Source organism: Marmota flaviventris, chromosome 8, assembly GCF_047511675.1.
Source record: "Marmota flaviventris isolate mMarFla1 chromosome 8, mMarFla1.hap1, whole genome shotgun sequence".
Taxonomy (NCBI): Eukaryota; Metazoa; Chordata; class Mammalia; order Rodentia; family Sciuridae; genus Marmota; species Marmota flaviventris.
In genome coordinates this window covers 11,059,590-11,085,825 of record NC_092505.1, presented here as the reverse complement: position 1 = coordinate 11,085,825, position 26,236 = coordinate 11,059,590, and the positions used below count along the sequence as shown (strand labels likewise).

Genomic DNA, 26,236 nt, shown 5'->3' with positions numbered 1-26,236 from the left:
TGCTAGGGTCTTGATGAGCTGGCCTCAAACTTGTGATCTTCCTGCCTTAGTCTCCCAAGTAACTGGGATCACAGGTAAGCACCACTGCACCTGGCTTATCACTGTGGCTTTAAATGTGGGGAGAGGAGGGAATGAGAAGGCAGGTAGGTCATGGACAAAGAAGAAAACCAGCTTCTGAAGATGGGCATCAATCTGCCTGAATTCCAGCCATCATCCCACATGTTATAGTTTTAAATTTGGGGACATGCCTCAATTTTCAAAAATAGATTTTAAAATGGTACACACAGATCCTTCTGGAACAATGCCTGAAAGGGCTATGTCCTCAATAAATACGTATTATGTTGATGACCGAGAACTCAGACTGGACTGACTGACTACTCAAGAACACTAGGTTGTTGAGTTGAGGGCCTGAACAGCAACATGTAGCAAAAACTATAGCCAACTTAGAGGTTAAAGTATCAAATGTTAACTTTCAACATTATTATGTAGACTCGGCTGACACCTTAATCATTAGAAATATTAAAAGTTTGAATAGCAATATTTTCAAATTAATTTATCAGAAGAGAATTTTCTACCAACAAAGAAATAATACTTGTTCCTTATTATTTGGATCTGTGCTGATAGTAGGCCCGCCCTGGCCCCTGGGGACTCAACCCCCAGTTCTTTGTTATGCATGTCAATGTGGCCAGCTCACAAGGCCATGACGCAGGCTTGCGGTTCCCTGTTTATCTGCCTCGCACATATGTGTCTCGGGAACATCTTGACCTGTTCGAGCCTCCTGATAGGGGACGGTGACGTGATGGTAACCCAAGGACGCAGTTATTACTCTCCCCTCCTCACTTTTGAGTAATTTCCCGCAGCTGTTAAAAAGATATATAAGGGGAACAAATTTGGCAATAAAGCGCGCGCACACGCTCCCTCCTGGATGAAGAACCTGGTGTCCTGTGTATTTTTAACCCCGACGTCCCTCGCCGGACTCGGCTCCGTTAGCCGGACGCGGCAGATCTGAAATGTCTTCCAAAGGCCACATGTTGAAGTTTTGTTCGCCAGCCTGTTGTGCTATTGGAAGGTGGTGAAACTTTTAGGAAGTGAGGCCTAATGGAAGAAATTTAGGTCACTGAAGGCGTGACCTTGCAGAGGATATTAGGAGCTGATCCCTCCTCTGTCTTTCTTTGCTTCCAAGCCACCATGAGGTGGGCATCTTTGCTCTACCATCCACTCCCCACCATGATGTTCTGCTTCAAAAAGACCCAAAGCCATAGAACTGGCTGACAATGAACTAAAATCTTTGAAACTGTAAGCCACATGACTCTTTCCTCCTCAGGCGGTATATCTTAGGTTATTTTTTTCACAGCAGTGGAAAGCTGATGAACACAGAGATACATTCAAATCATGCCGCTAATGATGATGAGTCATGCTGCTACTATGTATCTCTGATGTTATGGAATCAGGATCCTTCACTTCTGTATGTCCTTCCCCAAATCCATAACTCTAATCATGTGAAAAAAAAAATTGAGGCACACTCTTAAAAAAAAAAAAAAAAAGGCATGACCAATACTCTTTTTAAAAGACTGTCAAGGTCAGCTGGTCGTGGTGATGCATGCCTGTAATCCCAGCAGCTTGGGAGGCTTAGGCAGGAGGATTGCAATTTCATAGCCAGCCTCAGCAACTAAGCGAGGCCCTAAGCAACTTAGTGAGACCCTGTCTCTAAATAAAAAATAAAAAGGACTGGGGATTTGACTCAGACCCTGGGTTCAATCCTAGTACCAGAAGAAAGAAAAGAAAAGAAAAAAATAAAGACAGTCAAGGTCATTATAAACAAGGAAGGACAGAAAAATTAAAGACCAGATGAGTCTGGAGACACATGGCAAATGCACTGTGGTACCTGGACTGGACACTGGAGCAGAAATGACCTGTAAGGGAAATGCAAATCAAGTCCAGAGTTGAGCTAAGAGTAACATGGTAAGGCGGGTTCCTTAGTTTTAACAAATGTACTACCTATTCATGGAAAATGTGAATACTAGATGGTTCTGTGTGAGAATATACAGAATCACTCTTTTTCCAACTTTTCTGTGAAAAGTCTAATCAAAACAAAATAAAGACATGTGCATGAATATAGGAACTTTTATTTTTATTCCCAAACACCTTTATTAAGATATAAATGATATGCAATAAGCTGCACATATTTACTGGGTGTGATTTGATGAGTGTCTACACGTGCATGCACCACGAAGTTATTACCACAATCAGGACAACAGACATATCTATCACCTCCCAAAATTTCTGTGTGTCCCTTCAGGGGTGTTTTTTAAGGGGTGTGTACATGTAGTAAGAACACCTAACATGAGCTCTACTCTGTTAATAAATTATAAACTCATTTAATAAATGATAAACTATTTCAATAAATGATAAATATAAACTTTATCATTTATTGATGTCCTATAATATCCTCCAGTTTTATCCATGTTTTCAAATGTGGTATGAAATTTGAAAACATGGATAAAACTGGAGGATATTATAGGACTTCAATAAATGATAAAGAATAGTGCCTAAAATCAATCAGAAAAGTATGATGTAGTAGATTGCAAAACATGGTCATAAATTCCACCTCCCTGGTATGCAGGAGTCTCTTTGCAATTTGACTTTGAAGTTCTTCCCACCTGGATCTGGAGATGTTCCTTCACACAGTGGGGAGCAATTTGGATTTGCAGTCTGCAGGAGTAACTGAGCATCAATTCGACAATGTTGCCATCACCTCCCATTTCCATTCTCCCTTCCATATGCCTGGCTTGTTGAATGTGTAACAATTTCATGCATTTGGATTATTTTCTTTACTTTCTTAATCTTTACTATCCAGTTTGCTTCCCTTTTGTGCTTAACCATTTTATTTACATCAAACTGTCGGTTTTGCTTTGTTACTATTGAAGTAGCCCTCAACTGCTACATTCAAAAGTCATTGTATTTTCAGAGAGGTTTGTTTTGGGCAAACCACCTCCTAAGGGGCAGAAAGACTGACAAAATGACAGTCAGGTCACTATGAACACTCTAAAGATGAATAAAGGGTGTGAGGGTAACTGGGGTGGGACAGGGAAAGGCAGACAACCTGACTGAGTTAGGGAGGAAATCCATGGCAACCCATAGAGAAAGAACTTTCCAAGTAGAAGCTATAGCAAGTACAAAAGCCCTGAGATGGGAACATAATCACAGTGGTCAAGGAACACAAAAAGGCCAGAGTGTCTGTGTATTATACATTTTTCCATTGCTATAAGAAAATATTTGAAGCTGGGCAACTTATAAAGAAAAGAGGTTTATTTAGCTTACACATTAGAGGCTGAAATCTGAACAGCATGGCACAGGCTCTCGCAAGGTCGTCCTGACTTCATCCCATCATGGCAGATGGCATGGTAGTGGGAATGTAGGTAAGAGAGCACTCATGTGGTGAGACACGAAGTCAGACCACAAGGAGAGGCCACTTTTGCTCTTTTGTAACAACCTTCTCAAGATAAACTGCTGTAGTTTGGCTCTGGAATATTCCCCCAAAGCCCTTGTTTTAAAGGCTACGTTCCCAGACCACGGTGCTATTGGGAGGTGGTGGAAACCTTTGAGTGGTGGGGCCTAGTGGTAGATTTTAGGTCTGATTCCCGGGGGGGGGGGGGGGGGGGGTTCCCTTGAAGAAGATCATGGGACCCTGATGTCCTTCTCTTTCCCTCTTTGCTTCCTGGCTGCCGTGAAGTGAATGGGCTTCCTCTGCCAGGTGCTCCTGCCACGGGGTACTGAGCTGCCATAGGCCCAAAGCCACAGGGCCAATTGTTCATGGATGGAAACCTGCAAAACTGAGAGTCAAGAAAACTTTTCCTCTATAAGGAGGAAAGTTGATTTATCTCAGGTATTTGCTACAGTATCAGAAAGGTGAGTAACTAACTAGGGTCCCATAAGAACTACAATTCCTTTTGAGGGCACAGCCCTGAATGACGTAATCACGTACACTAGACCCTATTTGGAAACTCCATTGCCTCCCACATCACCACACTAAAGACCAACCTTCCAACCCATGAAACTCTGGAGGACACAATTTAACCACATCCAAACCGTAGCCCGGGAATGGAGGGAGAAGTTGGTTGGAGAGTCAGCCAGAGGATCGTTTTCTTGTTGGACAAGATGAGATATGGATTTCCAGTTCCCAAACTAGGCACCGGAAGTATCCAGAATGCTGGAAGAAACTTACCGTTTGCCTTGAAATTTTTGTATGTTGAAGGAAATGAGCAATTCTTGACCAGGCTAGTTCAAGTTCAATATAGTTACTTTCTGTTCAATAATGTCACAGCTTCAGAAAGCTGAGTTTTCAGTGTTTACTTGACAAAAACAAGGATTAAGCAAAAGTCAACATGGAACAGGAAATGAAGGTAGGTGTACCCAAACAGATTTCAAGGTTAGAAAAACAGCGACGTGCCCAACAAGCGCACACACCCCATCAGCAAATAATTGTGGTTACTTAAGAATGAAATAAAAATCTTTTTTCTTTCAACTTATTTGTACTGTAATTTTTTCAAACTACTGCTTAATTAATAGAACAAAATTATTTATTGTTTGGATCTTGCCAGTTAGGAAATGTAAAAGTCAAACTCGTCATTGTTGAGTGAGTGTTTGTCTAGATGCACCGTGAAAAACTATCAAGACACTGAGGGCACCAGGAACTGAGACGGTTTGGCAGCCTCTGCTTTGTTTTCTTAACCAGAGCTCACTGTTGTTTGATTCTGAATCCCCCTTGATGGACTATGGTTAACTTTCTTTTTGAGAGCTTTCAGTTCTCCTTTGAGAATGATCGTGTACATTTTCTAATGTTTTGGACACTCACTTTCATCAGTGCCATTATTCATAATAGACAAAACGTGGAAACGACCCAAATGATAATTGGGGGATGATAGATATATGAAACGTGGCACATGCATATAGTAGACTGTTTTTCAGATTATGCATGTAATAGATTATTTTTCATCCTTAAAGAGGAAGGAAACTCAGACATGTGCAAAACATGAATAAACTTTGAAGACATGATGTTAGTTGAAATAAGTGAGTCACAAAATGACAAGCATCACATTAGTCCACTAACATGAGGTCCTAAAGGAGTCAAATTCATAGAGACAGAAAGTAGCATGATGTTGCCAGGGACTGGGGATATGAGGACAGGGGGTTATTGTTTAATGGAGACAGAGTTTCAGTTTTGGAAGGTGAAGACAGAGGGTGGTGATTCTTTGGCAATAATGTCAGTGTGCTTAATGCTACTGAATTGTACACTTAATTTGGTTATGATTGCTAGTTTTATGTTGTGAATATTTTGCCACAAAAAAATATTATTTTTTTAAAATTCATGGACCACTGTCACCGTTTCTGAGACAGAAGTGAAGATTCCCACCTATAGAGGGCGCCATTGGCAGTGCCTCATAGCATTCCCTGGTTCTGTCCAGGACTTGTTTAAAGCTCAGACTTCTCCTCAGCCACCTGCCTGAGTCATAGTCCTGGGCCTCCCACCCTCTCCTTCACCTCTGGCCAAGGCCTTTCACTGCTGCTCACCAAGGGGAAACCAATTGGCATGTAGGGTAGATGACTACCCTTCTCTTTTCTTCCTTTTGGAGACATGTCACCAGAGAGGCTAATGCGGTATATATTCATGCATACATTCATACATACCTGAGTGTTATGAATAATATCATAAATATTATTATATATTGCTATATTTACATAATCTAATAATATTTATAATATTAGAAAGGAAAGAAATTCTTAGGAAGGAAGGAAACTCCGACACATGCTATAATATGGGTGAATCCTGAGGACGTTATGCTAAGGGAAATGAGCCAGTCATTTATTTATTCCACTGACATGAGATCCTTAGAGCTGTCAAATGTAGAGACAGAGGAAAATGGTGATTGAGGGGAGGGGAGGGTGGGACTGTTCATGGGTACAGAATTTCAGTTTTGCAAGATGAAGACAGTTCTATGGACACATGGTGGTGATGGTTGCTGGGCAGTGTGAATCTACTTAATACCACTCGACTGTACACTAAAAATGTTTAAGATGCCCTCCAATTCCACCCATTTTCTTGCAAAGACAGGATTTTGTTCTTCTTTATGGCTGAATAATATCCATTGTGTATATTACAACACATTTTCTTTATCCATTCATTTTTGTGGCACCTAGGCTAATTCTGTATATTAGTGAATATTGTGAAGAGTGTTACAATAAACATGTCTATTGTGTTGAGAAAAATAATACAGGCACAGAAAGACTAAATCAAATGTTTTCTCTCATGTGTAGAAACTAACACAAATAAAATAAAATAAACACAAGGTAGAAGAGAGATTAATAGAGACTGGGAAGGGGACAGAGGTAGAGGGAGAAGGGGGAACAGACATGTATGTGTGTATGGAACAGTGAATCCCATTAATCTGCATAATTTATATGTGTTGATAATTATAATAAACATGGTTAAATGGCAAATTATATAAATTATATTTATATATATTATATATTTGCTACCACAATAAAAAATTATTTTTAAAAAGAAAGGTTAAATATCTATTTTATACATAAACAATTTTTTCAGGCCTTCGAAGAGAAGACCTCAGAACTGAAGTTAGATTCATCAGGCTTCTCAGAGGAAAGGCAGGTTCCCCAAACTCTTATATGTCACAGAGGGCTAGGGGACAGGGACACTGTTGGGCAGAAGACAGGGCAAGACTTGAGACAGGCTTGAGGTGACTGACAGGGTGGGCCAGAGGTGGGAACAAAAGTGGGTATTCCAAAATCAGGGTTGGGAAGAGTACAGGAAGAGGAAGACAACCCTCTCTGATGGCGAAGTCCGTTCCACTGTGCCACCAGAGACTGGGCTGCTATCACTCAGGGGAAACAGTTGGCAGCTGTTTCCATCGTTACCTAAGAGGGCAAAGTGTCATTTGAAGCAAAGACATTCCTAAGGGTTCAAGTTAAAACCAAATATCATCTTCTGCTCAATGAACAATAATGCACCAAGTCCATAAAATGAATGCCAATGTAAAGTGTAGATGACTGCGTTTTTCATCTGGCTACCCACATGTGACGCTTCCACGCTCAGTCGCTGTTAACTTTGACGGACACCACAGCTGTAACGCCAGGGCCAGTCTTGGCAGAGCTGGGACTTGGCAGAGCCTTTGTGCACTGACCACAGAACCTGCACCTTTCGCCACTGCCCTACGCTGTGTGGGCTTGCAGGGAGGCCTGGCTGCTAGAACCCACACTGCTGCTTTCCAACAAGCTAGGCAGCTTCCTTCCACCGCCACTCTTTCCTTTCTGACATCAGAGGAGGTAGGAAGAGAGTGGCTTTGTCAGCTTTTTCACTGCTGTGACCAAAAAACCCGACAAGAACAATTTTAGAGAAGGAAAAGCTTATCTGGGATTCATGGGTCTCAGTCCATAGACAGGTGGCTCCATATGTCTAGGCCCAAATGAGGGAGAACATCATGGTGGAGGAGTGTGATGGAGGAAGGTGGCTCAGGACATGGCCGCCAGGAAGCAGAGAGACTGCTCCACTCAACAAAGACAAAATATAAACCCCAAAGGCACAGCCCCAAGGACCCACCTCCTGCAGGCACACCCTTCCTGCCTACATTCCCCACCCAGTTAATCCCATCAGTGAATCAACACACTGATTAGGTTAAGGCTCTCATAACCCGATCATTTCACCTCTAAACTTTCTTGCATTGTCTCACTTAAGAGCTTTTGGGGAAGACCTCGTATCTAAACCATAAAAAGTGCCCAGTCCCTAGATGAAAGGAAGGGGGAGAAGGGAGTAGGGGGTCTCTGGATATGAAAGATCCCTTGTTTTCATGTGGGGCTCAAGCTGGCTAGCTCCCTGCAGCATTCACTGAAGAGTGGCAAGCCACTGGCAGGATCCTCAGGGCTTCCTTGGGACACAGACCGTACTCTTCAGCCTTGGCCAGGAAATGGGGGAGAGGTGTCCACTCCCTCCAGGATGCAGTCTGTGCTCTCCTCCAGAAAGTGAGTTTTCCAGTGAATTCCCACACTGAAAAATCTCCATGAATCAGAATTCAATCATTGACCATGAGCCAGGAACCCCAAAAGTTTGCTGGTGGCATGTTCTTATTTCACAGAAAGAAAATAGGACTCACATGTAATCACATGGACAGTGTATACACAAATTAATGAAAAACGTATATTTTAGAAAACATTAGCCAAGCGTGGTGATATATACCTGTAGTCCTAGTGAGGACTAATGACCCAAAAGATCTGTTTCTTTGAGGCGGATAAATGGTGGCTTAAGGCAGGAGGATTACAAGTTTGAGGCCAGCCTCAGCAACGGAGTAAGACTCTGTATCAAAACAAATAAATAAATAAATAAAAAGGGCTAGGGATGTAGCTCAGTGGTTAAGTAACCCTGGGTTAAATCCTCAGTACAAGAAACAAAAAAGAGAGACACTATTGGACTAGATGCCTTTGGCCTTGCCTGGGCTAACAGTGCAGACATCAGTTGACAGCTGTGAACATATTCTTAAAGGCCTTCTTTAACTGCTTTTGGTCCAAGCCTTCCCCACACATCTTTTCTAGTGTATCTCAGCCTCTACAGAAACAGCAGGAAAGTTCTTTGCTATTGATGGGCTCTGTGGTGCCAATTCCATAAACAAACCCCCATTTGTTGCTTTCTAAAAATAAGTCTTTTAAGATCTGGACAACATTTAGCCTCCTGCTTCTGAGCCGAAAGGTCTGTTTCTTTGAGTTGGATAAATGGTAGCTTACGTCTTCTCAGAAAGGCTATAGCTCATCTTTGGTGGAAACTAAAAGTCTCACCTTGATGGTTCAGGTGAAAGGATAAGAGATAAAGTTTAAGTGTCAGGTATATAATTTCCAAAATAGGCTGGGATATATGCAGAAGAAAACAACCAGGACCTCAAGGAAGAAGGAAAATAGGAACGTAACTTAGAAAAATGGGACAGATTACCTTTAAAAGAAGAGAGAGAGAGCTGGGCGTGGTGGTGCGGGCCTGTAATCCCACCTCCCCCAGCTAGGGAGGCTGAGGCAGAAGGATCTCGAGTTCAGAATTCAGCCACAGCAAAAGTGAGGTGCTAAGCAACTCAGTGAGACCCTGTCTCTAAATAAAATACAAAAAATAGGGCTAGGGAAGTGGCTCAGTGGTTGAGTGCCCTTGAGTTCATTCCCCGGTACCCCCCCCCCAAAAAAAAAAAAAAAAGAGAGAGATGAAATAAGACATCTAATTTACAACGTCCTGTAAGGATTCCTCTCATACACAGAATGCATTTTGCAAATACAGAAGCACATCTTAAAATCATATTAAGAGGAGACAAGAGTGCCTAATGGAACATAAAAAGGAACACCTACTTCCCCCACAGAGAACTGTGGTACTGAGGATTGAACCAAGGGCCTCATCCATGCTAGTCAGGTGCTCTACCACTGATCTATATCCCCAGTCCTTATTTTAGCATCCATCCCCTAATTGCTGTGTCCTTACAGAACAAGAGGGCTTCAAATTCTGGCTTGGATGGTCCAACTGAGCATGGGTTCTCAGTTTTCTCATCTGAGAAATGGAGATACTGGTAACAGCAGGGCTGACTTCATGTGACCTGGGCAATCACTCAGGATCCTATGCTCAAATAGCCCAGGCTTGGTTTAATGCTCTGCTATTACTATCTTGGAATTCTGAACAATTTTTTTTTTAAAGGCGGCCCTTCATTTTCATATTGTAATGAACCAGTAAATCATGTTGCTAACTGGTTAGCATCATCTCAAACAGTTGGTGGGAGTATTAATTTTGGGGAACAGTTTGTTATTTGGATCACCTTTCACCAGACAGAATTCACCCTAATTCCAGTGTCCATAATCGAGCTGAATAATCAAATGGCTACAATTGCTTTTTATGTATCAAATTCCCACATAGAAGAAAGAGCTTAGGGGAAAATTGCCTTGGTAGGAAAGATTAGTCCTCCTCATGACTCAAATTGATTTTGCAAGGTTTCCCCTCCTTGGAAGCTCACAGTCCTTCCCTGCCTTCCTTTCCTATGAATTTTTATAGAGCCCCAAATTTGAGGTATTTGATTCTATAATATTTAGAAGGAGGGGAATAGGGCAGGGAAGGGAGTTGCCATTTGATTGGGGAAATCAAGGTACTTGGAAATGTGGGAGGCAAAGAGGAAGATGACTGTAGTTAATTTTGTTTTCTTGAAAGATTAAAGCATCCTTGGGCTGGGGTTGTAGCTCAGTGGCAGAGCGCTGGCCTCGCTCACAGGAGGCATGGGTTCAATCCTCAGCACCACATAAATATGAATAAATAAAATAAAGGTATCGTGTCCATCTACAACTAAAAAAAGAGAATTAAAAAAAAAATTCTTAAAGGAGAGCAGATTAGAAGTAAACTCTTTCAATTGAACAGCCAACGATTGAAGGGCAATGCAGAGGGAAGCCGGGGCGCTGTCCTCACTCTCCTCTCCCTTCCTTATGTCCCACACCCTCCTGGTTACACTGTGCTGTCCACCCTCCTCCTAGACTTCTTCCAAGTTGGCCCCTTCTCCCTCTCTGTATGGGCCTGCAGCATACCAGCCTAGAGCACAGCCATGCTCTCCTGACCACACTCCTTCCTGACCATCTCTTCAAACCCACCTTAGTGATCTTGTTTGACTTTTTTTCTTTTTAGCAGTTTGAGATGTTTTTCACAAGTCATACAACTTATCCATTCAAAATCCAATGAGTTTGGGCAAATTACATTTTTTTTAATATAAATTTATATAACATAAAATATACCATTTTAACCATTTTAATTATATAATTCAGTGGCTGTAATTAACATCCCAGATATGCAACCATCACCACTACTTCCCGAATTTTGAAGATCAAACAGGAACTCAGTACTCCTTAAACAATAACTCTCCACTCCTTCCCTCCAGCTCCTGGTAATCTCTAGTGTACATACTATCTCCATGAATTTGCCTGTTGTAAATGTTTCATATAAGTGGACACGTGCATTATCTGTCCTTTTGTGCCTGGCTTATTTCTTAGGATAACATCTTCAAGGTGTCAGATTGTCATTCCTTATATGGGTGAATAATATTCTGCATTTTGTTGATCCACTCATCCATTGATGGACACTTGGGTTGCTTCCACCATTTGACTACTGTGAATATGCTGCAATGAATTTACCCAAGCAACTGTTGGGTCTCTGTGGGGCATATGTTCCCTGGAGTCCCTGTTGACTCCTCTAGTCACATTACACTCAGCAACCACAATACTCTTATATGTATTTATTTATTTATTTTGGTGTTGTGGATTGAACTCATGCTAGGCAAATGCTGTACCACTGAGCTAAACCTCCAGCCATAAGCATGGCAATCGCTTACAGAGCACATCCAGTCACATCACTTCTCTGCTTATAACCTATTGCCAGCTTCACATAAAAATGTCCATTAAGCAATACCTTCAGATAAAGATGGAAGTGCTTGCTGAGGCCTCCAAGGTCCTCAGCTCCAGCCTGTTGGACTCTCCAGGTCACCCTGCCCTTTCCTCTGTCCCAACCACCCTAGACATCTCTTCATCCTTCTATGGAGCCACATTCTTTTTGGATTTCAACAGACTAGTGCCCTTTTCTAAAATGTTCACCCTCCCCTAATGCCTAGCTTGTGCCAACTCCTGCCATCTTTCTCATCCATCTTGCCTTGGAATTTCCCCTGGCATCTGCCCTCCCCTCTCTGCTCGTTTCTTCTTGTTTCTCTCTTTTGCTCCAGTGGTCCCTGGTCTTTCACCAATCTCCATTTGCTGGGCAGTAACTGTTCAATGTGTTTCTTCCATGTTGTAACACAGCTAATATTGACTGAACACTTACCGTTTCAGGCTCTGTTTTATGCACATCACCTGTGTCCACTTATTAAATCCTCACAACTAACCTGAGGACTTTACAGATAAGGACGCCTGGTATGCAGTCACAGTAACAATGCCCACCCTGGCATCTGGAAGCTACTGTAGAACCAGAGAACAGTGCAGCCAGCCCCTGCCCCCCCCCCCCGCAGGGAATGTGGTTGTCTCACCCTGCCAGTATGTCCAGTCCCTAGCATAGAACCTGGCACACACTGTACCCAATTCATATACATGGATAGATTAGAAAATCCAAGAGGGACCGGAGCCCTGGGCAAACTTCACTGAGCAACTTCTGCGTCTTGAGCATTCTTATCTACACTCCCAGGCCCAGCGACTCCAACTCAGAAGTGCACATTAATACCTATGGCCCAGGATTATTGAGAAGGCTGAGTTTTTACTTTAATGTAGATTTAAAAAATCTTTGTGCCTAGTAGACTGGATCCGGCTCGACAAATCCTGATGCTTAGCATTGCCATCAGGGAAAAAGGGAATGAGAAATCCCAATTCCGCTGGCTTAGCCCCTGTAGGAGCACTGTGTGAAACTCAGTGTCATTTGCCCCTCTGCAATCTCTGTGGCCCACCTCAGAAGGGGCACCACCGAGAGTTTTCTCTTTCGTGCCTCCCTGCAGCGCTCTGAGGGACTGGCGGCTCTGGAGCCCACGGGGGGCAGTGCTCCTGGCCCCGCCTTTGGGCCTCATTATCTACGTTTCCGCGTCAGGCGCGCCGGGAACTTGGCAGGGCCTGCTGGCGGTGATCAGGAACATTTTGTGCCTAGCGCTCGCCGGCCTGGCTTTTCTCCCTTTGACCGGCGCCACCGAGCGGGGATCGCTGGCGCGGACCGTAGGGCTGGGGTCTCTCAACCCCCGAAGCTGCCCGTGAGCGCAGCTTCGGAACTCCCACGCACTTGTCCTGGGTACCTCCGAGCTCTTCGCCTCCGGGCTGGGCTTCCAAACCAGAGTCACACCGCACGTAATCAAGATGTTCGTAAAGATGCTGTGGCCCATTTTAAAACAAAGTCCAATTATTAGCGCTCAGCAGCTCTTTATTCCGGCCCAATGTAAGATGTCCAATTGCTGCTGAGAATCAGCAAGCAAAAGAAAACATAGTGGAAGGGAAAAGAAATCGGTTCTGGGGCCCTTTGACTTCTTTTGAGACCCCCCAATTGGTTCTTGTCCTGTCTGCCAGACCTTAGGCAAATTCTGGGGCTCGGTCTTCTATTATGTGAAATGGGAATTATGAGTGCTTGGTGACTACACAAGGAGCGCAGCGGGTCGCTGGGATAGCAGTGCTGTTATCCTGTGCCTCCAGGACCCCACCTTCCCTTGATCCTCGGCTGGGAAGCGCCCGGGCTGCAAACACCGAAATGCCTCTAAAGTGCGTCACGGGCACCGGTCGCGCTGCTCGGCTGACCAGGGTGAAGCTGGCACTCCGCCAGCGCGGGCTGGGTCAGGAGTGCCGGGCCGTCTCCCTGTTTGTGACCCAAGCGTGGAAGGCGCTCAAGTGGCGCAGATTGGGGAGCGCTGTTGGGGGCGCTCTTCCCTGCCTGCTACGCAGCAGCCACGGGCCTCCGCAGCCTCCGCCGGGTGAAGGCTACGCTTTCTCTAGGCCCCCCACCCTCCCTGCTTCCTTACCAGCGGCGGCAGCGGAGATTTCCTCCCGGGGAAACTACGCGGATCCTTCCCGGGGCTCCTCGCCCCGCCCCAGTTCTCCGCCCCCTCCCCTTTGCTGGGGATCCCGGGCTGGGCTGCTTCTGGGAGAAGGCTCCGACAGCCAGGAGGCGGCGGGGGGCAGCGAGCTACAGGCCACCGAAGCACCCAGCCATGTGACGCCGCCCTCCTTTCTGCGATCCACCCGGCACTCTGGGCCCCTGCGGGCGCCCCACTGCGCAGCGCACCATGCGCCTGCCAGGACGCACGCGCCCACCGCCAGCGCCCCAGCCCGCGCAGCATCCCGCCCTCCGCAGGCAGGTAGAGCCTCCCGGGCAGCTCCTGCGCCTCTTCTACTGCACGGTCCTGGTCTGTTCCAAAGAGATCGCAGCACTCACAGACTTCTCCGGTAAGAGCGCCCTCCTTCGCTGTGCGTCCCGGGCGCCAGGTTGCGCCCAGGTGAGCCCTCCGCTGGGAGCAGCTGCCCGAGGGGCCACGATCTGGTTGGGTTAAAGTTGAGGAGTGCTCTTAGTCAGTTTTCTTGGCTTATAGATGGTTGCGTGTGGCAGTGGCGGCAGGGTAGCCCCCCACTCCAAGGAAGGATGTGTAATGTGTTTGGAGTTTCTTGCCCTCCCGTCAACTTCGTCAATTTTCCCACACCAGCGACCCAGCCCTGACAGTCGCACATTCACTGGAGGCTCTCTAGGCTGAACCCTGTGCCGCGCCCAGCTCTAGAAGATACACGTGTTGTGGTGGAAGGAGTTGTACTTTCTTTGCCACCCACATAGTTAAGTTGCTCCCCAAGCAGACTCCCAGGTGCCCACGTAAGGAGATTAGCGCAGGAGACCCTAGACCTGAAGTCCTTGCCGGCAGGCAGCGAGCGAGCCTGCGGGCAACAGAGGTCTGGTGGAGATTCCATGAGAGATGGGGAGAAGCTCACAGAACAGGGAGGACACTCGGGGGCATGATTTCACTTCCAATAGGTGCCCAACGTTCCCGGTCTCCCTGGTTTCCTTCACACACATACAAATGTTCCGACTTCCTCCTACTTAGTAAACTACAAGGCTTTTCTTTTTGGGAATTCCGACCCAACCTCCTGCAAAGGATGTTAGTTCCAAGGTGGCAGGTGTGGCCGCAAAGTCAGTGAAGTTTCGAGGTTGGTGATGGCTATAGAAACATGTGCTTCTATTAGCGCGGCACTTGTTTAAGATAACAAGAGCCCTTGTTACAGTTATGGCCCTGGGTCTCCAACTGGCAAGGCTGGAGGCCTGCAAACAGCCCCCACTCCCTCCGCCTATCCCGGGAAGCAGCTCCGAGCCCCACACTCCCCCTTCTCAGGGATCTTCTGCCAAGTCCAGGCTTTGCACAGACCCTGTCTGGGGCCCCCTGGTGCAGGGTCTTTTGCAATATAATCATGGTAAATGGAGTCATTCCTCCGTGCTGTTTGTGCAGTAGACTAGTACATGGCAAAGAACACTGGCAAAGCAAAAGTTGAGTTGGGTTTCTGGTTTACTTACAGAGAATGCCATTGTTAGCTGAAAGCCCTTGGGTCAGAGGTTCTTTGCTTTGAATATTTAATATCAAGGCAGTGTTCCTGCCTGGCAAAGGAAGCCAAGATATGCCTATTTGGCAAGCAAACTATGGCCCTTAAAATCAAGCCCCAGAGAATCAAAACTCTGTGGTAAATGTGCTGGGGAAATGCATCGGGTTTTTCAAGTGCTATCGACTTTTTCTTTATTTCTTTCTCCTCCTTCTTCCTCTTTCTTTATAATAGAACTTTCTTGGCTGCTACAAAAGCTTTGCATTTGCTGATTTAAGCTATAGAACTCCCTAGCAGTTCTAAGTTCAGTACATCTAGCTCTGAATATTGTAAGACAAGAATGAAAAGCTGACAAGCCCTTTTTTTGGTGACATCATTGCAACTGAACAAATATTGCTTTAGGCAAATTGTACTGTAACCATTAGATTGTTTTCACAGATTATATACACTTAGAGTTTGTTTCTTTAGGGAAGTAGTTGCAATACTTGTTACAGTCTATAGGTTACTGCGCCCTACCCCCCCCCCCCCCAGCTTAGAATTGTCTGTGTAGCAGTAATTACACACTTGAATTTGACATATCAAACAGGGAGACTACATCCTGAGGGAAATGGATGCCCTGATGCAGATTCCTGTAAGTAATAAGAATAACAAAAGCCTTTTCCTTCTGTTCTCCATGTGGACCCAAATTCTAGAGCTTTAAACTCCCTGCAACCAGCAGTAGGTGGTGGTGTTGCCAGGTCCATCCACAACCTGGCCCCATATTTCAGTGTTACTTCCTGGGGACCTGAAGGCTAGGGAGAAAGTGTAAGTCAGCCTTTGGGGAAGAAGAGGAAGAAGAAGAGAAGAAACCACAGACACATTCAAGTTTAAACCCCAATTCTATACAGTATGGGATCAAGAAAACATTAGAAAAGTTTCAGGAAGAAAGATGAAGTTTTGCAAAGTCAGCTGATTTTACTTGAAACTTTAGGAACCCTACCCCAAGCCGTGTGTTAGAGGGCACGGGGGGGGGGGGGGAACTCCTGAGCTCCAAAAATGAGTCTTCGTGTCCACTTGAATGTGTTGGTTGAAGCAGTAGGTCCTGATCATGTGATTCCCCGTGATCTCAAAGCCTGCTTTCCTGGGGACAGACAGTCCTGTTCCCCTTTTTATGAACTTGGCGGAGTATATAGAAGTGAAACAGAGGCTCCACAGAGACAGGGGACCCTCCCCCGCAGAGCTTTACAACAATAGCAGAGGACCAGAGAGCATGTTTGACTATACAGATGCTGGCTTGTTTTCTAAATAAGGGAAACATCAAAAACTGGTGCAAGATGCAGGGAGACTCCTTTGCAGGAGGGTGGTTTATACATATGAAAGAAAGTGCCAAAATGTCAGGGGTCCCAGCCACAGTCTGTACACTATAGGGCCTCCCAGGAGGTCTGCTTTGCAGTTTGGGAAAGTTACTTAAGCCTTTCTCTTCTCTGCAACTCTTCCTTGAGCCTTTGCCTGAGGCTGTCAGCTGGTGTCATTTTCCTGGGTCATTGATTTTTTTGCCCTGGGGATTCCAGCATCAGATCTCTTAATAACACAGAGGCTGCATCTTGGCCCCCTCCTCCCCCTCCATGCTCGTGACTTGTGCTAATCACCTCCAAGCCTGCTGGGAGGGACACAGGCTCCCAAGCATTCCCTTCCCTCTCTTCCCTGAGGATTTTGAGATGCTGCCAGTGGCCACTAGAAGACTATCATCACTGCCTTAAAAAATGTGTCCTAGAGAAGGCAAGCATGGTGCATGCAAAATTAGTGCCTCTGATCCTTAAGCCCATCTTCAAATGTGCCTGGCTTCCATCCATTTTCCTCTTGGGGATGGGGTTCCATTCTATTGACTGCATTCTCAAATTGAGGATTTGGCCTGAGATAGCCAAATTGGTCATTGATTTTTGAGGAGTTGCTTTGAAGAAAGCAAAGGGAAGTATAAGAGATCAAGGACAGGAACTGGAGTGTGGGGGTGAGAGCTGAGAGGAGGGTGGGGTATCCTTGCGACCCCATCAATGAAAACCTTTGCCTTAAAGAGTGGGGCTTCAATGTATCTTTTGGACTTGGTTTGCAGTGGCACTTCAGTACTTGTTGACTTTTTGTTGTTACTGGTTTTATTCTGTTGTTTCTCTGATGAGGACACACTTAAGTCTTCTCTTTCCACCCATTTCTTCCCTTTCTTCCTGGTTTTGCCCTGCTTTTAGCATGTAGTGGAAAGTGTGAGACAAAGATAGTGGGGGCAGTCTGCAAGGTCTTCCTTGTCCTCAAATGTCCTTTGGCTTCAAAGAAAGGTCATTGTATAGTGGACGTGGTTGACGTGGCCACTGTTCTGCTCTCTGCCATCAGTAACCCAAGTAAGCAATAAGTGGCACTTAATACCAGGTCATATCAGTCTGCGTGGGCTGCTGTAACAAAGTGCCACAGACTGGGTGGCTTAAACCGCAGAGATTTATTTTCCCATGGTTCTGGATAGTAGAAGTCCTAGATCAAGATCTTGGCAGGGTTGGTTCCTTCTGGGGCCTTTCTCCTTGACTTGAAGAAGGCTGTCTTCTCACTGTGACCTCACAGGCTCTTCCCTCTCTGTGTGTCTATTTTCTAATCCCCCCTACAAGGACAACAGTCATATTGGATCAGAGCCCACATTAATGACCTCATTTTAACTCAACCACCTATTTAAAGGCCATAGCTCCAAATACAGTCACGTTCTAAGGTACTGGAAGTTTGGACCTCACGGTGTGAGTTTTAGTGGGATGTAATCAGCCTATAACATAGCTCATTGGCAGCCCAATAAATAAACCTGACTGGCAGCTCCTTATTTCATTGGCCAGGAATTTCATAATATTGAAATATGGCAATTGAATACACTTTGGAAGCACACAGAATGACTTGAGGAGACTAAAAAATATTTGTTCAGCTGGACCCCAGGACTTCTGATTTCATTGACCCAGGAAGAGCCAGGTATTGTCTCTTTTCTAAAGCAGAGTTGGAAACAACTGCCCTGGTGTCACAGAGGAGGGCTGCCTCCTGCTCATGCATCAGTTCATCCAGGGGCACATAGGTGTGGCTGGCCGGGTGTCCCCTTCAGACTCCAGCCCAGGGCTCACCCTCAGAGAGACCAAGACTGTGCATTTCCAGCTCCTCCCAGTCAACACCTCTCATTCCATTCCCACGGTCACACACACATGTGCACACACCCCTCCACGTTTTATTATGCCTCCGTCACATCATCCGGTATTTCAGGAGTTATCTTCATTTAAAACATTTTATGCAATGAAAAGTCAACTCGTAACCAAAGTAAAACAAACTGAGTGTCCGAAGGAGGTGTCTAGCTGTCACAGAAGAAGAGAGATGAAGAGCAAGTGTCTGAAATTGCTTGTCTGTTTCCATGGAAAGTCACCATATGTGAATAATGTTCTGCCAGCTCTTTCTGCAGCAGGGAAGTGTCTCGGCTTGCGAGCGGTCCTGTAACTGATGGCTTTGGTCGCCCAGGTGCTTTATTTGATAGGACAGCCCAGCAGCACTTTCAGGGGTGAAACAGAAAGGGAAGGAGTAACAATTAATTGAGCTCAGTGTTATTTGATTTCATCCTCTGAGCAACCCCAGTAAATGTATTAATCTCATTTACAGATGAGAAGTAGCCTCAGAGACCGTAATTAAGTTGCCTGGGACCACCCGGCTAGTAAGCAGGGCTGAGGAAGCCTCCAACACTAAACCGAGGCCAAGCTGGGACTTGGTCCTTGAGAGTGTCAAGGCAGCAAGATCAGGAAGAAAAAAAAAAGTGACCACGATTTGCCTAATCTTTCTAGGTAGTTCATGGAGTGGACTCTGCCATTTCAGGTGCCTTCTGAGGAGACTAACCTTTTCCTACCCTTTCTTTAGCATCTTCCCATTGTCATTCCAAAGTGGGTGTAGTTGCAGGCTATATATACACTAGAATGTAGGAGAAAAGTGTTAGAATTTCTGAACTTGTCTGTAGTTGTCCCTTAGTATCTGCCGGGGAGAGTTACAGGACCCCCATAGATATGAAAGCCCTTGGATGCCTAAGTGCCATATGTAAAATGGCATATGATCTGCATATGACTTACATATATCTTACTGTCTACTTTAAATCATCTCCCAATTGCTTATAATACCCAATGCAACATAAATGCTATGTAAATCATTGTTTAGGGGATAAGGGTAAAAAAATGTCTGCACATGTTCACAACAGACCCAATTAATTTTTTTTTAAATCTGCACATGCTTACATCCATGGAGATAGAACTTGTGGGTACAGAAGGCCAACTGTATTTGTTGTTCTATCTTGGGGGGGGGAAGTTTTGCTTATTGACATGTAAATTGACAGTTGAATAGTATGTGTACACACACACACACACACACACACGCACACGCACATACACGTTGATCTCAGAGCTGTGTTCTCAAACAGTTTTACTGGTGGGGTTCAGGACTATGAAAATGTGGAGGTCACTTGTCTTCTCCTGTCAGCTTAGTGCCTTAGGCAGTCTTGAAAAGGCACTAGTTTGGGATAAAACAAAAGAGATAAATTGAGAGAACAACTGTCTCTGTCTCAACCCCCAAATACCACCGGCCTCCTTTCCCAAGCTCCATGGCTGCCAGTCAAAGTTTGAGGCAGTATTTGAACCCAGTACTGATCCAGTTTCGAAGGTACATGTACTCACCATCCGAGCTGAGGAAAGGATCAGGAAGGTAGGGCAAGGGCACACTGAAATTTCATAGTTCTCTGCCACTCCTTTAATGAGCCGATGTGTCCGTGTCTTTCTGTGTGAAAATACCTTCTCTTAAGAAGAGAAACCCCCAAATCACCAAAATTTCAGTACTAGAAGGAGAATCTCAGGTTGGAAGGGTGTCTGAACAAGTGACTAATCTGAGCTTCCCACCCTTCTGGAAGGCAGGAACCATGTTCTACCACCCCTTCCCTGGCCCCTATATGAATACCATCTCCAGTTAGAACTGTCCCAGCACAGTGGGAGACACTGGTGAGTTAACAATAGTTTGGTTTATCTGGCACATACATCACCACATACCAAACACTGTTCTAGAAACTTCACATTCATTAACTACTTAAATCCTCACAACTGTCACAGAAAATCGCAGTGACAAGGCGAAGTGAAGTTAAGTGACTTTTAGGGAGTTTTTCTAATAGCAAGGGAAGAAAATAAAATAGACATATTACAAGTAGTTCAAAGCAATGCCACTTCCATAATGTTCATCACTTAAACAACCAGAGCCAGCTCTTATTCCACGGCCTGTCGAAGGAAACACCATCTAGCCCCAAAGACCTAAGTAGAGTAAGGGCTGCATTTATTCTGAGATTATTTTTCTAAGAAGATACCTGGAACTGCTAAATAAGATATAACAAATATCTTTTAAATGCATAAGTGAATGATTAAGTAGAAGAAGTGCTCAGGGAACAAAAATGAAGGAAGGGCAGGAAGGCCAGAGAGAGCTGACTCTAGGGGTGCACTGGGGTTGTTTGATGGTTTTGACAACCAGGATTCAACAGGTGCACAAGGGCAGGAGACAGGTATTAGACTAGTGTAACAGGAGGAATTGGAGAAGAGATCTCTTTAGAAAGTTGTGACCTTGTAGGACTAAACCTTCCTTAAAAGGTGGATGAGAAGCAAATTAGTCCTTGTGAAGGAAAGTGACAAAGTGACAACAAGGAACCCGGTCTCGGTTTGGGCTCAGGAATGGTGAAAGAAGATAATCTCCTTTGAGAATGTGTAACCAGAGACCTGCTTTTTTGAGACTCTGGGTTTTGAATTCATTACCTTTACTGGGAAATACAAGCTGAAACTGATAAAAGATATCCCTGGTACTTGGCAAAAATGAACACACAGCTATACCCTGCATGGAAACATCAACACAGGCTCCTCAAGATGCCTGTAGATATAATCCTGCTGATTATGAACACACAAGTCAACATTACATTACATAAGCAATATTCATCATCAGCAGCAACAGAGTCCTTGAGAAAAAAGAAAGAAAATTCCTCAAATGAAAAAGAAAAAAAAGACTATCAAGAAGGGACAAGCATATTTAAATAAAAAAAAACCAAATATATCTACTAACATGAAAAAATATATTGATCAAAATTAAAAGCTTGATAGATAAGTTAAAGAGCAGATTAGACATGGCTGAAGAGAGAAACAATGAGCTGGAAAATAAAGCTAGAGAAATTATTTGGGGTAAAACAAAAGAGATAAAGACATGGAAAATATGAAAGAAAATTTATAAGATGTGGAGGACAGAATGAAAGTTCAATATACATTGATAAATGTCTCAAAGAAAACTGGGAACAAGTAACACTCAAGGCCATAGTATCCTAACATAGGTTTTCAAGAAAGATTCAAATTTGAGTATTCCAAGCAAAACAAATAAAATGAATTATTTATAAATGTATCATATCAAAACTAAAATACTAAAAACAAAGTGACCATTTTAAAAACAACCAGAGGAAAAAAAATGTTATCTGTAAAGTGTCTCCAACAACACCGAGAACTGAAATAGTATTTTCTAGGTTTTAAGAAAAAATCCCTCTGCTGTCAGCTCAGGATTACATATGCAGCTAAACTAATTTCCAAGAGTGCATGTGAAATAATAAAAACAAATTTATCACTAATAAATCTTTACTGAAAGAACTACTAAAGGATATACTTCATGAAGAAAGACACTAAGTCTAGAAGGAATGTATGAGATAGAAAAGAAATTGTGAGCAAAGAAGTGGTACAACTTCTAATACACTTGGCCTCACGCTTTGCTTTGTCTTCCTACTTAAAAGAGTAATATCTCTACCTTGAGAGAGAGATGGTCTCTCAAATATTTTGTTCTCTGCCCCAGTTAAAATCACAAGACACTTTCTTGACCCACTGGGGGTACCCAAGCCTCCCTTCCAGTGGGGGTCTTAGTTCCAGGATGACTACCCAATGGTAGTTCCATAGGAAAGAATAGGAAACATGAAAGTGTCTCAGGTACCAGATGCTGTGCTATGTATGATACAGGGCTACCCCAAAGAGTCTTTCCCGTCCTGAGGGAGCCTGCTTTTAAATGGGTTCATGGACACACAAATAATCTCAAAGAAGTCTGAAGTACAACAATAGATTTGGCAGGTCACATTCTCTGATAAAAATAGTAATCAAATGCTGAGTTTGAAACCGTGGGTTTCTTAGTGTGTCCACACACCTGCCAGACAACTCTGTCTATGCATAGATTTACCTTTCCATGTGGTCATTTCTGACTTACATTCCGTCCAACCTGCACCCCCAGCTCATTGAAGCCCCTGAAGTAGAATTTCCCTTGCCCTAACAAATAAGAGGTTGAAATGATGCTAGGGCTAGTTTCAACCCTGAGAGCCAGGTTTTCCACATACAGAAATCAGGCAACATTAAAATTCAAAACTCAGGCCATTGAGTCTGAAACATATGTTTGCGAACAGTCTGATTTCATGTCTGCCTTCTATGTCCTGTGAATACAAATGGCCTCATTTGGAGTTGAGGAGCAGAAAGGAAGAAATCTAAGAATGATCTCCAAAACAAATCTTTAATTCGGATGAGTATAATAGAGTGTAATCCCATTTCAAGTCTGTCAGCATTCCTTTGATGATTACAAATGAGTCCCTTTTCCCTGGCAATGTGGGGGAATAATCTGGATAAAATAACCCTTTTTGTCTGCATGGGACCATGCAATGCTTACTTGTGACAGCTTTCAGAGTAGTGTTTCAGAGTCTGAGAAGCGCACACTATGCTACCAAGTCATCTCTTTTCTTTCTCTTGACTTAGAAGAATTTTCACTCTTTTCATGTTTGGTGGCTTCCGAAATTCTCAGACTTGGAAATCATAAATCATTGTGCTGTCTTGAGGAATGAAAGAGACTCAGGCTGCCGAACCCTTTTCCCTCTGTCTGTTGTACTTGCACGGGAGACAGGTGGAAATGAGAGTGGGTGATCTTATCTGGAAAACCAATTTGTACCGCTTTTGAGGGATTTGCTTCAAGGAATGTGTACAAGTTTACAGTCTGTTTCCATGAAAAGAATGTCCCCCGAACCCAAGTTCAGGCTTATGTGTCTCTTTCTTGTCTATTTGGTGTGAAATTAAGGGACAATCATTTTTAAATGCCTTTTTCAGTTTTTTGAGACTTGAATAACTAAATGCTGCTTCCAAAATGAACAATGAGAGATGCTTTGTGGGTGGTTAGATGGATGCAAAGACTCAGTCCCATCCACAGCCTTGGAATGAGAAGGGATCTCCAAGACCCTACTGCTGCAGGTCCTGCTGTGCAGAATTACAGATCTTATGGTTTTTGCCTTTTCTGCCTTATCTAACCCTAAAGCCCAAGTTCAAAGGTCTCTCTCTTCTTCTTTTTTTTAAGTTAAATTTTTTATTTGTTCTTTATAGATATACATAATAGTAGAGTGTATTTTGACATATTATACTCTCTTCTGATTTCCCTCTTTTTCCTTTGAAATCGGAGGCCCCAGGATTATTTTAAAGTAGCCTTATGCCTCTTGGAAGCCATGAACCTTGGGCTTCTTTCTGGCTGCTCAAGACAGATCATTTGGTCTGTTAGCCTTCACTCAAATGCCACATTGTCATAGAGTCAACAACCACCTGAATGAAAATTTACCCAACGAAAATTTAGCTTTTCTGAATGTTTTGTCAAAACCAATGATTCTCAACCCAGGACGAATTTGTCCTTCTGGGATATTTGGCAATATTTGGAGACAACTTTTTCTGTCATAACTTTGGGGAGTGGGGGAATCTAGTGGGTGACACCCAGCAATGCTGTTGAACATCTTATAAAGCACGGGGCAGTTCCTATCACAAAGAAGTGTCTGATCACTGGCTCAAGGCTGAGGATCACAGGGGCTAGATGGCAGAGACTTGTCCTTGTTTTGTTTTCTATACTTTTGGAACATGAAGCAAGTGAAACTTTTTCTTAAAGACCAGTTACCAGCTTAGCAAGACCCTGTCTCAAAAAAAAAAAAAAAATTAAAAACAGGCTGAGGATTTTTTGATCAGGCACCCCTGGGTACAATCCCCAGTATGGGGGAAGCCGGGTGGCAAGACTGGGAGATGCGGGGGAGGCAGAGTTGAGCCTGAGTCCTAAGACATGGCTCCATCGCTGCCAACCTCATGCCCAGCTTGCCTTCTGCAGCCCAAGGGAACCAACCTTCAGTCAGGAAAGAAAAACTCAGCTGCTGCTGCGCTTCCCGCTTCCCACACTTGGCTCTCCTCATCTCAGGCTAGACCGTTTGCCCTCATGAATGTCAAACTAAAAGACCGCTCTGGAGAGGTGTTCAGGCTTGAAGTGAGCCAGCATTTCCATTATTTCGAAATCGCAGAGAAACAATCACATGCGTGTGGGGGTGCCATTTGATTGGAATTCCAAAGAGACCCAAAGTCATGGAGACTGTGCCAAGATCCGCTCTCCCCTGGATCTCCCTACAGTCTTCCCTCCCGCTTCCCTTGCACTCACTCCTCCTGCCCCTCTGTGTCTCACCACCCCTGCCTCTGCACACCCACCCCTGGACAGACCGCCCCTGGCACACTCACATGCGTGGGTTAATTCTGTGCAACATTGTGTTCTCTCGGTGCTGCATATTGTACATTTTTTAGGACATATTTGGAGCTTGGGTGGACATGGGGCTGAGCACTAATGTAGGGTCCACCTGGAGTAGAAGGGGGATCCTGAATTCTCTGAAAAGGGAATTACCGCTCCAACCCTGGGGGCCATGAGACCCAGGACAGCTCCTCCTTTCAGAACGACGCACCCCCCTCCCCCAGACAAGTTGTAACTCTACTTAAAATATTTCTTTCCTTCTGCCAAACACAGAGAAAATCTAGTATTGTTTCCAAGGGCACCAGCAGGAACTGGTGGGCAGTATTTGTACAGCTTCGTGAGTCAGGCTATCTGAATTTCCAAGCATTTTAAGAGCTTTGTCAAAAAAAAAAAAAAAAAAGGTCTATTGTATGACTCTTGGCACTGAAGAAAAGAGCAGGCCTGTCAGAACTCTGTTTCAGATTTAATTTTCAAGTGGGTGATATGAGAATGCTGTCCAACAGGAGGGCTTTGCTCATTTTCTCGTCCCTGCTCATCTGGGGGCTGCAGAACTTCAGTTTTCAGAATTAGCTCATATTATGACACTGAAGCATCTTTTCTCTGACACCCTCTTCATTAAAAGATATTGTGTTCTTATGCAAAGATTAGGATGACCTTCAAATGAATGTGGCTTCCTGCAATAAAAGGAAAAACATTCTTGACTATGTACACAGTATATGTTCTATATATATGTATATATACAGTTGTTCTCAACATCTATAGGAGATTGACTCCAGGGCCCACCCTCTTAGGCACCCCAATTTGCAGATGCTCAAGTCCGCCGTATTACATGGCACAGTATTTGCATATAACTTATGCACATCCTCCTGTATACTTTCTCATTTCTAGATTAGTTATAACACTGTACTACAGTGTAACACAGTGTAATATACCTAAAACAATGTAAGGCTATGTCAATGGTTGTCGTAATTGTTTAGGGACAATGACAATAAGAGCCTGTACATGTTCAGTACATACAATTTTTTTCCTGAATGTTTTTGATATGCAGTGGATTAGATGGCGGATGAGGAATCATGGATATAGGAGACTGTGTATATATTTTTTCAGAGCATGTTCTTCTAAGAGTTTACTATTCTTTTTGCTCCTTATGGTTTAGAAAATATAGGTCTGGAGACATTGTGCCTGACTCATGCATTCAGTACTTACTTCTAGGTATAGATGTCTTGAAAATTAAGCAGGAAAAACTTGTTTATGAAGATGCTGTGTCTTAATTTTACCCCTGGACATGTGAGCAGCGATCTTTCCCATCATATGTGTGTATATATCATTGTATGCATATATATAGGCATACAATAATATATATATATATTCACATACAATAATATATATATTCACATACAATAATATATATATTCACATACAATAATATATATATTCACACACATATTTTTGGTCCTCCTCATCTGTCTTCTCTTGTGTTTAAAGATTACATACTTTATCAAAAAGAGAAAGAGAGAGGAAGCCAGCAGCTGAGCATTAT

General features: G+C 43.9%; 1 protein-coding gene across 2 annotated transcripts in view; it reads left to right on the top strand.

Annotated features, from left to right (window-relative positions):
* Positions 1-13,605: 13,605 nt before the first annotated feature.
* The window catches only part of Eva1c (eva-1 homolog C), a 78,639-nt gene continuing 66,008 nt past the window's right edge, over positions 13,606-26,236 (top strand). For both annotated transcript variants that reach the window (XM_027929288.2, XM_027929286.2), the window contains exon 1: positions 13,606-13,968. In XM_027929288.2, the coding sequence (XP_027785089.2) occupies positions 13,809-13,968 (160 nt within the window). In that variant the 5' untranslated portion in view covers positions 13,606-13,808. The remainder of the gene's footprint in view (positions 13,969-26,236) is intronic.